At 37.1% G+C, this 16,010-nt stretch overlaps 1 protein-coding gene across 2 annotated transcripts in view; it reads right to left on the reverse strand.

Annotated features, from left to right (window-relative positions):
• LOC101207263 (valine--tRNA ligase, chloroplastic/mitochondrial 2) overlaps positions 1-16,010 on the reverse strand; it is a 53,179-nt gene that overhangs the window by 22,176 nt on the left and 14,993 nt on the right. For both annotated transcript variants that reach the window (XM_011653085.2, XM_011653088.2), the window contains 8 exons: positions 14,570-14,645; positions 14,067-14,150; positions 4,818-4,966; positions 4,622-4,739; positions 4,399-4,515; positions 3,819-4,039; positions 3,141-3,230; positions 374-485 (listed from right to left, as the gene is read on the reverse strand). In XM_011653085.2, the coding sequence (XP_011651387.1) occupies positions 374-485; positions 3,141-3,230; positions 3,819-4,039; positions 4,399-4,515; positions 4,622-4,739; positions 4,818-4,966; positions 14,067-14,150; positions 14,570-14,645 (967 nt within the window). The remainder of the gene's footprint in view (positions 1-373; positions 486-3,140; positions 3,231-3,818; positions 4,040-4,398; positions 4,516-4,621; positions 4,740-4,817; positions 4,967-14,066; positions 14,151-14,569; positions 14,646-16,010) is intronic.

Consider the following 16,010-nt stretch of genomic DNA (forward strand, 5'->3'; position numbering starts at 1 on the left):
TTGAAACATAGATTACACATCAATGAAATTTGTTTCTTGTTAAAAAAACATATATTACACATGCATGTGTCTATGTATGGAAGATAAAAAAATTAATATTTCAGGATCACTATGGAAGTAGAGTCAGTCTGTTGATGTATATAATCAGAAAAGATAAGGAAAAGTTTTTTTTATTCTTTAAAGAAAATGCTTCAGAAGATGAAGAAATTGATGCCCTTTTGCAATTACAACTCCCAATCCATGGATATATGCTGGTTTACGCCATTCTTATTTTCTTAGTTTACATAATCGATGCCTTTTTGGTTTGCAAAAGAAATAACAATAATAAAAATTCAATGCACACATTCTAGAAATATCAACATAGTCTGCACACCTGAGAGTCCCGAATAAGTCCATGGAGATAAATATATGAAAATGGAACAGTGCCAGTAAATTCAATTCCCATCATGACCATTCTTGCCACCCAAAAGAATAGTATATCATGCCTGTTCAATACGATAGTAGTCAGCTTCCAAAACCTTTTAGTTAGAGAGAGAAAAAAAGAAAAAAGCGATTATCTCCAAAACAAAAGATGAGGGAACACGTGCTTTCAATTTCCATTTTCTTTTCAGAAAAATACCTAGCCACTCTAGCATACTTCCAAATTTCTTGCATTTATAGAAAAATAGAAACTTATACAAAAAAGGGAATTTTTTTTTTTGCATGGTTGGAAAAAGGGTTTTTGTTTTTTGTTTTTTTTAAATGAAACAAACTCATGCATTAATAAAAATAGAAGCAACGGCTCATAGTACAAAAGGGTTATACATTGAGCAAATGCTATGATAATAGAACGAGAAGGATTAGTAGGTACACCTAGTCATCTCAACTAGATTGACACCCCATAGCACCGTCATCATATCCAAACAAAAGGAGACCAACCTAAGTAATTAAAGATCAAAAGGCTACACGCAGCCAATACAAACCAAGCAAACATATGATCAATCCGGCTTAGAAGCCACTACAACCCAATATAATCTGAGAACAATACAAACAGATACGGAAGGAGACAGCCATCATAAGGGTCATCTAAAGCCAAAGTCCAGAATTAGAGCTTCAGTCAACGGGGAAAGATGAAAGCCTTCCAATTTAGGAAGAAGGGTTTTTGTTGTTCGCAAGAAGACAATAGAATTGCTTCCTCAAAAAAGAGATGTCTTATGTGGACCAAATGATAGAAAATGGCGAATTGAAAAAGGTCATCTTGGAGTACCTCTTATGGTGGAATGGCCTCCCTCCCAGTCCATAGTAAGTTGTGGTTTCCATATAGTTCAAAGATTAAAATAATTGAAAATGATTTTTTTTTTTGATAAGAGACAAGTATATTCATATAACAAAACAGAACAACCTAAGGGCGAGGGATGAGAGGGCCCTCCCCGGAAGAAGCTAAGGAACTAAGACATAATGGCCTTCCAATTGTTGAAAATCATAGAAAGGCTATAATTACAAAAGTGTTTGGTGTAATTCGTACTCCACCAAGAGGCTGTGTGTTGAACCACAGTCCAAAAAGAATCAAAAGAATTAAATCTATCGTCAAAGATTCTGCTATTCCTTTCTTTCCAAATGCTCCACAAAAGGGAACGCGTCGCGCATTTCCATAAGATGTTTCCTTTAGGGCTGTAACCTCTAAAGTTAAGACCTTCAATCATCCATCTATCAATCTTGCTAGGAAGGCAAAGCTCCAAATCGAAAATACCAAACAGAGTGTACCAAGCTTTTCTTGTGAAGGGACAATGTAGAAATAAATGATCCAACGTTTCCTCATCTTTAGCGCATAGGCAACACATCGAGGGGCTAAGCAAAGTGTTCTGAATTTTTTTTTGTAGTTTCTCATGGGTGTTGAGGCTTCTGTAAGCAAGCGACCATAAGAAAAACTTCACCTTCTTCGGGATTTTATTCTTCCAAATCTGACGAATCAAGGGAACGGCAATGTTGGGAGATCTCTTAGTTAAGTTAAGAAAAGTAGATTTTGTAGTGAAGTTGCCATTTATGTTAGGAATCCATTTAAGACTATCATTCCTTTCAGTGGGGGCCCACGAGTGAAGAATTGCAAATGATTTTTGTTTTCCTTTTTTTGAAGATAGACAAGAAGTTCGGTAAGTTGCAAAATTAAGTATTATCCTTCAAGAAAGAAAGATACATGATAACAAAATCCTCACGACACTATCAAAATGGATTACAAAAGACCTCCCAACTATGAAAGTAACATTTTGAAGGTAATTGGAAAGGTGCTTTGAAAGAGCTTACCAAGAAGTAAATGGGACTGGTGATGATGAAGGCATTTATATGCAGCCAATGTTTGCTTTATTTGCATTACATGATTACATTATAAGCTTGAGTTTTATTTTAAGTTTCTATTTCATTGTATTTCTTAAAAAAGTTGTGTACAAAGCCGTTATTATTTTGGTATTTTAGATCTAACTGGTGGGATCCCAGTTCTATTATTTCTCATGAGCAGTTTACAGAGCTTTCATCATCTTCGTATTCTTGATCGAACTCATGAGATCCCAATTATGCTTATATTATCTTCAACAATTTTACTAGATTCTTATCTTGATTTGCATAATTTCAAAAAAAAATCCTTCAAAAAAGGCGATCATATTAGAAAAATCCATTGTTCTTTAAAAGATTTACTATTCTCTAGCTTCATCTCTACTCAGATTGTAATTATCTCTAAGTTCTTATTTTAATTGTTTTTTTCTTTCTGCACTTCTTATAAGAGTCCGTATCTCTTGAACATTTATTCTTATCTTCATTTTTTTTCCTACACATCTTTTAAGAGTTCATATCTCATGAACATTTATTCCTTTTCGTTGTATCTATCAATCGGAAGTTGTTTCTGGTTAAAAAAAATCCACAATTCAGTTTATTATGTTTTAGCAAGTATGAGTAAAGGTTAGAAAAGTTGAGTTGAGTCATTATAAGTTAGGTGCTTTCTATATCAACAAGAGCTTTCTGCATCCTGAAGATTCTCATATACATAACAGACGTTGTTCTAACTACTTGAAAAACCTATGGAACACGAAAAATTAAAAGGACACATGTAAAATAAATAAACAACTAGATGCACCAAATCAAAACGATACATAGTTTTGAGATAGAGATACCCAGTTTCAAGCATTGTTGTTGGATAGAACCGCTTAAAATCCTCTGCTGTCTCATCTGGCCAGCCAAGTGTACTAAAAGGCCATAATGCACTGAAAACAAAAGGGGTAAAACCCAGTTCAAGAAAAAGTATAGTTTTTGAGGTACAGGTTTCTTAATGAAAAATTATCTACTAAATTACATTAAAGAAAAAGAAGCAGACCTATACATCTATACATGTCTGGGATCCTTTCAACAATTTATTGAGACCGCCAAACATGTACATGTTTAGAGAAACTCAGGCTGTATATAATTTTAGAACCTGACAGATTATTGAGGTTACAAACAATGATGGATCCAGAAATTTTGGTGATGATGGACTTTATAATTCAGTAAAATAGTTCAGAAAAAAATGTAAAGAATGAGACTTGGAATTGGGTCTAGAGGGGGATGGGAAACTAATTTACGACTGGACCAACTACTAATTTTGATACACTTTCAGTTTTTTGTATATATAGATACTATATAGTGAGCAAAGTTGAGGGGGGCTTGAGCCCCTAGGCCTATCATTAAATCCGTCGGTGGTTACAAATAAATGGGAAAAAAATGCATGAATGCATTCTAAGAGACGAATACCATATAAATTGGCCACCATTTTTTGTCATTCAGTTCGAATTAATGATATTAATAGCTAAGCTGACCTTGAGAACCAGGTGTCAAGCACGTCTGGATCTTGGTATATTTCTACACCCTTCCCATATTTTTTCTGGGCTTGCTCAAGCGCCTCATCAGCATTCCTAGCAACTATGTAGTCTTCTTCTGGATTTCTTCCAACAATGTACCAAACTGGTATGCGATGTCCCCACCAAAGTTGCCTGCTTATACACCAGTCCTTAATATTTGACAGCCAGTGATTGTATATCTGCAATCAACAATAAGAGCGTGGATAAAGTGGACAGTGTTGAAATATGTCTGTTCCACCCAGCCTAAGCAAATGCTCACTTATATTCTAGCCCATTACTTTATTAGGCCTTTCGCTCTACCTTTGTTGTGGAATTAAGGCCATATACTGCTCCTATAACATATGAAATTGTTGTAGCAATGTATTCACTGACAATCAAATTCCTTAGTATTTTTTAGGACACATTTCACAGATGATGCACATCTCCCAGTGTACCAGCAATATCGAGCAACATAGCATGCATACAGTCATAAGAGATTCTAACTGATAAATGAGAATAAAAACTATATATTCAACCAGCCATCCATTTTTATCAGTACCTTCTCAAATCTCTCAGGGATAATGGTCAATTCTCCTTTTTCAACAGCACGGAGGGCTTTTTCAGCCAATGGCTCCATGGTCACAAACCACTGCTTACTAACTAGAGGTTCAATTATCTGACAGGAAAAGGGGGCAAGTTAAAAACCAACAAACTACAACGACGAAAAAGAACGTCATAGATGGTAAACTTTGTAATTAAAGAAAAAAATAATAACAACTCACTTCTCCTCCACGTTGGGATCTTGGAACCCGTAAGGTGTGGGCTTCCTTTTTTACAGCTAAGCCAGTCTCCTCCAAATCTGCCCATAGTTTCTTTCGTGCTTCAAACCGATCTAAACCACTGGTACAGTAGGCTATATCAGACACTATATTATGAACAAATTACAAGTATCCTACTAAACACATCCCAAAAAATTACCAGTAAAGTCCAGCAACCTTATTAAGGGTTCCATCCTTGTTCATCACATTAAGTATAGGGAGACCAAGTTTTCGAGCAAGCAAGTAGTCATTATGATCATGACCAGGGCTTATCTTTAGCACACCAGTTCCAAAGTCCTTATCAACATTCTGGAATAATGGCAAAAAATTAGAAAGCTAGATGTTAGGTCTGACACAATTACACATGAAATAATGGAACAATAAAGACATAAAAGAAGACCTTTCGAGGAAGCCTAGACTGAAACATAGAAATTTCTAAAAGAAATGCAGCAACTTGGTGTTCTTCAAATGCAGAAATCAAAGATTACTCCATTCAAGACATCTGCCTCACTTGGACCGCTTTCATCGGATGAGTTACAAAGTAGTTTCCCTCGATTGCCAGTTCAGAAATAGTGCTTTTGTAGTTTGGACGGGTTTTATTTGTATTTCTGCCATTTTGTTTTTCCTTTCAGCCTTGCTTTAGTCTACCGTAGGTAGCTTTCATAGTTATTTTGTTGGTTACTTTGGTATTTTCATGACCTTAGTACTATTCTTGTATTTTGGTCTTTTCATGACCTTAGTATTGTTCTTGTATTTTGGTCTTTTCTTTGTATTTTGGATATGACGAGGGTGCTATGGGGTGTCAACCTAATTGAGATGTCCGGGTGCACCTACTAATCCTTTCTCTCTCTCTCCCTCTTTTCTTGACTTCCCTATTATTCTCATTGTATAGATCTCTTGCACATTGAGTTTATTAATAATAAAGAAGCTCGTCTCCTTTTCAAAAAAAAGTAGGGTAAATCAAAGATTATGAATTCATAGATTAAACAGAAAAGGGAAAGTTAGAACCTCAAAATCTAACCACTTGAAAGTGCTGAAACATATTTTATTACTAAGAATTATTCACAATTCTCATATTCAACCAGGAAAAAACAAAGACTATTAATATGACTGTGGTATGGAAGGGGATGAGAAATTCTCATAAATCTGTTAGCTCTCCCCTCTCCCTCTCCCCTCTCTCCCCTCTCCCCTCTCCCCTCTCCACCCTACTCCCTCCAACCTCCCCTCTCCCCTCTCCCCTCTCCACCCTACTCCCTCCAACCTCCCCTCTCCCCTCTCCCCTCTCCCCTCTCCTCTCTCCACCCCACTCCCTCCGACCTCCCCTTTCCGGCAGCCAGGTTTTTCAGCAGCCCTCTCCATTTAGTTCACCATGGAGGTGGTTAGTTGTAAAATTGACCAGTCACACTATTGCATTTGACAAGAAGGAGATCGTCGCTTTATTGAAGATGTAGAAGCCGACAGAACTATCTCTCTATCCGTTGGCCAACTTAGATGGATTAGGTCAGTGTTAACTAATCTATCAGTTTTTCGGTAGAGAGACATGTTAGGAAACATAGAGATATTGACAGAGGCAGATTGAGTATTTCAAAGTTTCAAGCTTCGTTGGGTTGGATACTGAGTTGTGATCACTGGCCATATTCAGGGGGTCTCTTTAATATCAGAGTGTGCTTAGGTAGCAAGAAGCAAGGTTGGAAATTGTTTTGCTCGATGCTAGATAAATTTGTTGAAAAACTGGATTATGCTAGATGGTTTGCTGAAAATTCCCTCAATATTCCTCCTCCGATTTTGAATAGGAAACTAAGTTATGGTGAAATGGCAAAATCAGTTCTTTCCAATTCCCCTGTTCCAAAACCTAATTTTAAGGTTACTAACCAGCCTCCTAGTCAAAAAAGGAAGGTTCAAAAGTCAATCCATCTTCCCCAAACAAAAGCATTGGCTGATTAAGAATCATGAAGTTGTGAAAGTCAATTTCGAAAATTTATGAATTATATCAAAGTTATTTGCCTCATATGACTGGAAACTGATTCATAAAAGGTTGGAAGATCTTTTCCAATAAAAAATTGTTATAAATCCTTTACATGATGAGAATGCCCTCATTAGAGCATTGACGAAGGATCGATTTTAGATCTCATACATGAGGAAGGAAAATGGCAAGCCTGGGGAATTTTCATCTCAAATTCGAAAGATGGAATAACTTTAATCACAGTCGGCCTCTTGTTCAAAAAGGCTATGGCGGTTGGCTCAAAATTAAAAAACTTCCCTTGGATTATTGGTGAAGTACCTTTGAGGTCATTGGAGATCATTTTGGAGGTCTCTTAGATATAGCCTCTGAAACTCTGAATTTAATTAATGTTAGTGAAGCCCAGATTCAAGTTAAGAAAAATCTTTGTGGTTTTGTGCCGTCCACGATTGAAATCACTGACCTAAAGAGGGGAAATATACATCTTCATTTTGGAGATTTTGAATTCTTAAACCCTCATAATCCCCTCAAAGCCCCTAACTTACGAGACAATTTTAATAACTCTCTTGATTGTTTCAGGATTAGAGAAGTTATGATTGATGAAGATCTTGATCCCTCCTTTCCTCTAGTCCAGAAAATCCCGAAATCAGTGTTTACATCTCTCCCTAGAAGCAGAAATCCATTTGAAATTCTGAAGATTTTTCCGACCCTTCACCGACGTCAAAGATGAAAACAGTGGCCGGCAATCAGGTTGAAGAAGCATTGAATGATCGGGCAACTGAACAGGCCCCTCTTTTGAATTTTACTAAACCCAAGTCAAACAGCTGTTGCAAAAAGGCAGTGGGGTCCACTCCTAATGATCCTGTTTTTAATATTCCAGTAGCCGAAGAGTCCTCCTTTGAATCTTTAAATGAAAGGAATAAAGGAAAAGGAGTCCACTTCAATAAATCTTTGAGTTATAACCATTTTTGCCCAAGTTTTTCAGAAGACAACTCAACAAATTTATTGCAGAAAAGGTTACAAATCGTTTCTGGTTTTAATAATCCAGTAGCCAAAAAGTCCTCTTGAATCCTTAAATGAACGGAATAAAGGAAAAGGGGCCCACTTAATTAAATCTTTGAGTTATAACGATTTTTGCCGAAGCATTTTGGAGGACAGCTCAGCGGATTTATTGCCAAAACCATTGCAAAATGTTTCAGTTTCTGATTCTTTTCTTTATGTTAGAACGGGGGCCATCTTTCATCAGAAGTGAGTTTTTTCAACCATTCCAAGTGTGCCAAAGGCAGTAAGTCCTCTCTTACTCCAAAAATTCTTAAACACTATATCCGCAAGCAAACCTCCTTCAACAACGTGTGGACAGCCCTGCTAAATCTGAATTAAATGGGATTTGTGACCTTAAAATTCCCCCTTTGGACTCTTTTCAGAATAACACCATCAAGCATTCAGTTTCTGTCAATAACCCAAAACTTCTGGAAGTTTACAGCTCTAAATCCAAGTCCCTGAGTGTTTTTCCAAGTCAGTAATTAGCGCTTCTCCTTCAAAGTGTCTCAACACTTCAAAATCTTCCACTTCCATTGCAAAGACATCTTGTCAGCAAGGCTCTTCATGCAAAGCTGACTTTAGTCCTAAAGACCAGCCCAAAACTTTATCTCCTATCAGTGTTAGTAGTGAAGAATCAGATGATCTTAGTGAAGTTGACCCTAAATTGGATTCAGAAATTGAAGGGAGGGGCTTAAATGTTTTGTTTAATGAGGAGGGTTTTCTCCCAAATAATTTTCCACCAGATTTGCCTAAAGAGTTGATGTCAATAGTCAGTGAATGTGGAATTATTCTGGCCTAATTTAAAAGTGCAGCCATCCCGATCCTTCTCCTAGCCATGATGAAGATTGTCTCATGGAACACTAGGGGCTTAAGTGATTTCTCTAAACGTGCAGCACTCAAAAAGTTCATCATAAACTGTAATCCAGATGTGGTCATGATTCAAGAATCTAAGAAAGAAAGTTTGAATTCAGTTTTCATTAAATCACTGTGGAGCTCCAAGGATATTGGCTGGGAATTTGTGGCATCTGTTAAGTCATCCGGGGGAATCCTTACAATGTGGGATTGTAGCAAGATCTAGGTTACTGAAGTTATTGAAAGAAGGTTCTCTCTATCTATCAAATGCCTCTCCTTGTGTAAAAAGGTATGTTGGATTACAAATGTCTATGCCCCTTGTGGATACAGAAAAAGAAAATTGGTTTGGCCAGAATTGTCTTCCTTAGATGTTTGTGCGGCAGCAGCTAGGTGTGTTGGTGGGGATTTTAATATAACTCGATGGGCACATGAAAGATTTCCCTTTGGCAGGAGCACTAGAGGTATGTCTTTGTTCAATAAGTTCATTGAGTTGGGTAATCTCATGGAAATTCCTTTGCAAAATGGCAGGTTCACTTGGTCTAGAGAAGGGTTTTCTCCTTCTAGATCACTATTGGACAGATTCTTAATAAATCAGCAGTGGGACGATCTTTTCGAAAACTCTCGGGTGTCACACAAAGCACGTATTTTCTCGGATCACTTTCCTCTAATGTTGGAGGCTGGAGCTTTTCTTTGGGGACCCTCTCCTTTTCGATTTTGTAACAGTTGGTTGTTGTCCAATGAATGTAATCAGATTATAGTTGAAACAGTCAATAATTCTAACTTCTACGGTTGGGCTGGATTTATTTTACAAGAACAGTTGAGATCAGTTAAATTGGCAGTTAAAGCTTGGAAAATTGAAGCACAAGCCAAGATTAGAAAAGTATGACTCAGTGGCTGAATCGGTTGAGCTAAATGAAGAAGAGTTGGGGTCTAGAACAGCTCTGCAAGCTGAATTGCTTTAGTATTTACCAAAGTGAAGAACGCAACGACATTCAGAAAAGCAAACTTATTTAGTTGTCTTTCGGTGATGAGAACACGGGCTTCTTCCACATATTTTAAATGCAAAGAAAAGAAGGAATCTCATAACAGAACTAAAAGATGATAAAGGAGCTGTGCCATTTTCATTCCGCGATATTGAAAGGCTTGTGTTAGATTTCTTCGAGACACTTTATAAAAGAATGCCGAGGGACAGATTTATTCCTATTAACAGTGATTGGCCTCAATTCAGAATGTAACTCTTGTTGCTCAATTTACCGTAGAGGAAATATTTAAGGCTCTGAAGGCACTTGGCAGCAATAAAGCTTCGGGCCCAGATGGTTTTACAGTGGAGTTCCTCCTCAAACACTGGTCTATTTTCAAGGATATGTTTGAATCCTTAATGGATGATTTCCACATAAACGGAAAATTAAACGCTTGCATTCAAGAAAATTTCATTTGTTTAGTGCAGAAAAAGGAGAACGCAACTCTAGTCAAGGATTTCCGTCCAATCAGCCCTACTACCTTAACATACAAGGTAGTTGCAAAGGTTCTTTCGGAATGCTTGAAACAAGTTATCAATGCAATTATAAATCCTTCACAAAGTGCTTTTATTGAAGGTAGGCATATTCTTGACCCTATATTAATTGCTAATGAGGCAGTGGAAGACTATAGGGCAAAACGAAAAAAGGGATGGATCTTAAAACTTGATCTAGAAAAAGCCTTTCATAGGGTGGATTGGAATTTTCTAGAAAAGATATTATCTTTTAAAATATTCAGCCCCAAGTGGGTCTCATGGATAATGGGTTGCATAAAAAGTCCAAAATTCTCATTATTCATTAATGGTAAGCCAAGAGGCCGTATCACAGCATCCCGAGGCATCCGCCAAGGGGATCCCCTCTCTCCCTTCCTATTTCTCTTAGTAAGTGAGGTTTTAGGAGAAATCATAAGCAAGCTTCATAGCAGCAGACAATTTGAAGGTTTTCTAGTTGGTAAAGATTCGATCCACCTCTCTTTGCTGCAATTTGCCGATGACACTCTTCTATTTTGTAAGTATGATGTGAATGTGCTTTTTAAGCTTAAGGAAGCCATAATCTTATTCAAATGGCGTTCGGGGCAGAAAGTAAACTGGGAGAAATCTGCCCTCAGTGGTGTTAATGTGGGGGCAGACGAATTGACTCAAACAACAAATCTACTAGGGTGAAAGGCAGAAATGTTTCCGATCTTATATTTAGGTCTCCCTTTGGGAGGCTACCCTCGACAAAAGATGTTCTAGCAACCTGTCATTGATCGAATTCAAAAGAAGATAGGTGGAAAAGATACGTCTCTAGAGGTGGAAGACATACCTTGTACAACTCAGTTTTGGTTAGTCTTCCCACATACTACCTGTCTTTATTTTCAATTCCTGAAAATGTGGCTGCCTCATTAGAGAGAATCATGCAGAAATTTTTTTGGGAAGGTCATGCTGGCAGCAAAATCAACCACCTAGTTAAGTGGAACAAGGTTTCATCTCCTTTAAAAGATGGAGGTCTCAGCCTAGGAGGAATTAAAATCCATAACTCTGCTTTGCTTGCTAAATGGGGTTGGAGATACTCGAAAGAAGAGTTAGCTCTTTGGAGGAAAATAGTTAGAAGCATCCAGGTAAGGAGGTTTTTGATTGGTTCACCAAAGAGAAGTCCGGTAACAGCCTAAGAAGCCCTTGGGTCAGCATTGCTAGAGTTTGGAGGTTGGTTGACTGCCTTGCCTCCTTTAACCTTGGTAACAGTATTAGAATTGGGTTTTGGACAGACCCTTGAGTTGGTAACAAGGAGCAGTTCTCTAGTCTCTTTAGAATTGCTCTTTTGCCCTCCGGTTCAGTAATACCACATTGGGACCATGATATTTCATCTTGATCTTTGGCCTTTAGAAGAAGCTTGAAAGATGAAGAAATTGTAGAATTTCAATCACTTCTGTCCCTCCTTTCAACAGAAAAAGTGGTTACTTCTGACGACTTTCGATCATGGTCCATTGATTCCATGGACGGTTTTCCGTTAAGTCTCTTTCATCTCACCTAAAAACAGCCTATCCGATGAACAAACGGCTTTTTTCAGCAATCTGGAAATCAGGCAGCCCTAGGAGAACTAACATATTGATCTGGATAATGATCTTCGAGTCCCTTAATAGTTCAGAAATTTTGCAAAAGAAATCCCCGAATAAATATCTTTCTCCTTCGATCTGTCCTCTTTGCTTGAAGGCTAGTGAGACCCTTCGTCACATTTTCTTGATCTATCCCATCTCTTCTTTTAGTTTGGACTTTTGATCTCTCTCTAAGCGCAAATGTGGTTCATCTGCTGTCGGGTCTGATTTTACCCAAAAAATCTCACATCATTTGGGTAAATTTGTTAAAAGCTTTACTATCAGAGTTATGGTTCGAGTGAAATCAACGTATCTTCCATGATAAAGCAAGGCAAAGGGCAGAAATTATGCGTGCAGTAGATCTTAATGCTGCAGCTTGGTGTTCATTAAAAAAGGAGTTCGCTAATTATTCTATTCAAGATATTTACCTCAACTGGAATGTTTTTCTTAATCAAGCCTAACCGTTGCTGGTTCATTTTCTCCGTTGCAGTTTTTTCTGACCGAAGTTTTGAAGATTTGAAGGCTTGATCTTGTTTATTTTTACTTTGAGATGTATTATATTGTTTTTTGGGATTGTTTCTGAATTTTATGCTCTTTGTTTTACTCTTTTTTCTGGTCCCTTGTAATAGGCTGATTGTTATTAGGTTGCTGTTCTGTTGGTTTTTGTGTTGCTTTGATGTTTTCTTTCTCGGAATATGATGATTGATGCTATGGAGGTGTCAACCTAGTTGAGATGTCCGGGTGCGCCTCCTGATCCTATAGTTTCCCCTTTCTCCCTTTCTTTTTCTTCTTTATTGCTCTCTTCGTATAAATCTCTTGTACTTAGAGTTCTTATTAATAAAGAAGTTTTTGTCTCCGTTTCAAAAAAAATACTAATGGGACTTATGTTTGAGAAAATTTTGATAATTTGTTCAATCAACATTGATTTTTTTAACTCTCAATCATGATGGCAGAGTTCATTCTCCTATTTCTAGATCCAGTGGGTTTTCAACAACTCTTTCCAGGATAATATCACTCAAATTTTGGTTGGTCTTCTTTTGGTTGATGGTTCTCAGATTTTATGGTGCAATGCAGTTTAAGCTCTTGTTTGAGATCTGGCTTGAACATAATCAACGAGTTTTTCATAATCGAACTTTTCAGTTCAATGCTGGTAATCATGACTCCTTGCACGAAACCAAACACTGTCTAGAACTCGCTGCGGGCCCATTGCTTTTTCAAAGGCATTATACTCCTTGGTTGATTGATTGGGATCGATTCAGTCCAGATTTATCCCCACCCTTGAAGATGGGGGTCTGGTGCACATATTTTGATGGTTGGTCCATATTTTCTAAGGGAAGAAATGCTTTCTGCACTTTGGGATTTCATAACCCCTGTTTTTGGCTGGTCTATATTAGATTGATGCTGTAATCTATAACACCAACTGCCTCCATAAAACTTTTGTACACAGCCAAAAAATAGCCAGGGCACATCTGGGTGTTCTTCAACTTGAAGTTCCTTAGCAGTTAACTCCTTCCCAAAATGCTTATAAAATAACCTTGTGCATCCAGGAGGATATTATGCTAATAAAATGCTTATAAAACTTTTGTATTCGGCTTGCTGCCTTGCTTATGTTTCTGTTTTGGATATTTTGTTTGGCCTTGTATTGTGGCCTTTTAAACTCTTGTTTGGCCTTGTTTAATGGCCTTTGTTTGGCTCTTGTATTGCTTTTAGAAACATGGTATTTAGGTTTTGTTTTTCTTTCCCGCTTTTTGAATGTGATGAGGGCGCTATGGGGGTGTCAACATAGTTGAGATGTCTGGGTGCGCCTGCTGATCCTTCCCTCCTATTGCTCTTGTATAACCCTCATGTACATTGAGCTTTGTCTCTCTATTTTTAATATTAATAATAGTGAGACTCGTATCCTTTTCCAAAAAAAAAACTAAGACTTACTACATCAACTATTGTGTGGGCTTGCTTATCTTGTTGACACAACAAATTTACGGTTAAATGCTAATAATCCCCTATGCTGAAAATTTTGACTAAAAGGAAAAGAAGACCCTAAGGGATTGAGAAAAATGTCTGAAAGTTCTGGGACATTAACTCTTATGTTGTCTCTACTTAATGCTCTCTAGCTATATTTCTCTCAATTGTTTATTGCCAACCATATGGCCCGTCGTCTTCATAAGAATTTCAGATGTGGACATTCCTCATTTTTTATTAAACTTATTTTTGCAATTTGAATAAGACAGTCATCCTAAATAGAAAAAAGGAATTGAGTGTAGTTATTCATATTCCTGTCAGAGCTGATAGGGATGTGACGTGACAATCATATTTCACATCATATGTCATTGGCACAATTAAATTTCTTAGCTCTAAAGACGGTTCTTTTACAACAGCAAGGAGCAGCAACAGAAGGGATATTCATCTCTACCAAGTTGAATCATGATAATTACCTCAAATAGATAAGGTAATTGAGAATATGGTTACCTTATCAGAGATGATAGGGACATGACGACCATACGTCATTGGAACAATTGCCATCATGCCAACATATTTAGAATAACGATCATCCTGCAAATAAAGTCATCCCACTATAAGGATCAAGAATCAGTTTCCTATTAATTAGCAAGAAACATCAGTGAGGGTGGACATATCCATGATATTTAAGCAAGACACTACTATTCTTTTTAAGTCCTATGCTAAGCTTCAAATATGTCCATGTTTCCTATCAGGATATTGACTCACCAAACAAAAAATATTCAGACCTTTAGATCATTTTCATTGCATACTTAAAGAGCTAGAACTAGTTATATCTCTCTAAGACCTTTTTCTTTTCATTGTTTTAAGTATAAGTCATCTTGTGTGCACCTTGACTATCAATTTCATCATCCATAGTGTCCTTAAAAACCCAGAGAGATGGAACTAGTTATAAGTATCCATCCACCATCACCAACCCAAGTTAAACTGTAAATAGTTGAATGCCAGCTTACCTGAGGATGCACTGCTATAGCTACATCACCAAATAAGGTTTCAGGACGAGTTGTTGCTACTGTCAAGTAATCACTACTGATAAAACATAATTGAAATGTTAGCCCCAATGCATAATCCCTTCTACAGGCTTAGAGAAAGGAAAAACAAGATAACAATAACAGAGCTCTTTAGCTAGAACCTAAATAATGTGACTAAGACCTAAGAAGCACAAACACTCCTAAAATGGCCAAGCGTGTCCAACACTGACACCCCCGACACCTCTGACACGTGTCCGACACACCAGCTGGCATTTCCATTATTTTATTACTAAATATTTTAATTCCAAAACAACCCGACACGGCAAGACACATGAAGAACATGGAAACCTGCAAATGTTTGAAGAAAAAACTATTAAAACAGATCATTTGATCTGCAGTGTTAACAAGACAACCCAGGTGCCTACCTGAAGCATCTATCCTTTTTTTCTTCTATAGCTTCTTCAACTTCTTAGATGTCTTGTTTGAGAAGAGAGATTAGAGAAGAAAATAGAAATAAGTTGGGAAAAGAGAAGAACATGAAAAAGAAGATGAATTGGGAGGAGAAGAAAAATGAGAAGCGTAAAGAAAAAATTGAAGAAGATAGGAAGTATAAAAAGAAGAAGACATAAAAAGAACCTCAAAAGAAGAAAATGATGTATGAAAACACAAGACTATTTTTAACTCAAGGTATAATTCTCTTGTACTTTGAGTTTTACATTAATAAAAAAGCTGGTCTCCGTTTCAAAAAAAAAGAAAAAACAAGAGTATTTTCAGACTGCATGCCATCAAATCTGGCAGGCTGCTATTTCCAACATATCTTAAAAATTTGTTCAATTTTATATAAACTATTCAAAACTTTTTGTAATATTTTTATTTATAAAAAATTCAAGATTTTTCCTCTTCCTTAAACACAGACCTCATGCTGGGAACCTTAATTCCTTTCTCTCCCATTTCTTTTTTTTTTCCTTTTGTTTTTAATTCATATATTCTTTTTTCCTTTATTTGTACTGTATGGTTGTTAGTTTGATGATTTTAAAGGTAATATTTCACAATATGTGCACAGCATATATTTATTTTGAAAAACAAATAACATGTCGTGTCCTACTTTTTTAGAAATTGGCATACCATCGTGTCATGTCATATTCACGTCACGTGTCAGTGTCTATGCCAAGACAACCTGACTAAAAATTCAATAAGATAGTCCTAGAAAAAATACAAAGGTTCTCTCTCCCCTCTCCCCTCTCCCCTCTCCCCTCTCCCCTCGGGCCACCACCAACTCTCTAAGAATGGAGGTTTTTAGCTGCAAGATCAACCATTCTCGTTACTACATTTGGAAGGAAAACGACTGCTGCATCATTGAAGACGTGCAAACCCACAAGACCCCATCCCTTCCCGATGACCAAATTCAATGGCTCCAGGAAGC

Source organism: Cucumis sativus, chromosome 3 (assembly GCF_000004075.3).
Source record: "Cucumis sativus cultivar 9930 chromosome 3, Cucumber_9930_V3, whole genome shotgun sequence".
Taxonomy (NCBI): Eukaryota; Viridiplantae; Streptophyta; class Magnoliopsida; order Cucurbitales; family Cucurbitaceae; genus Cucumis; species Cucumis sativus.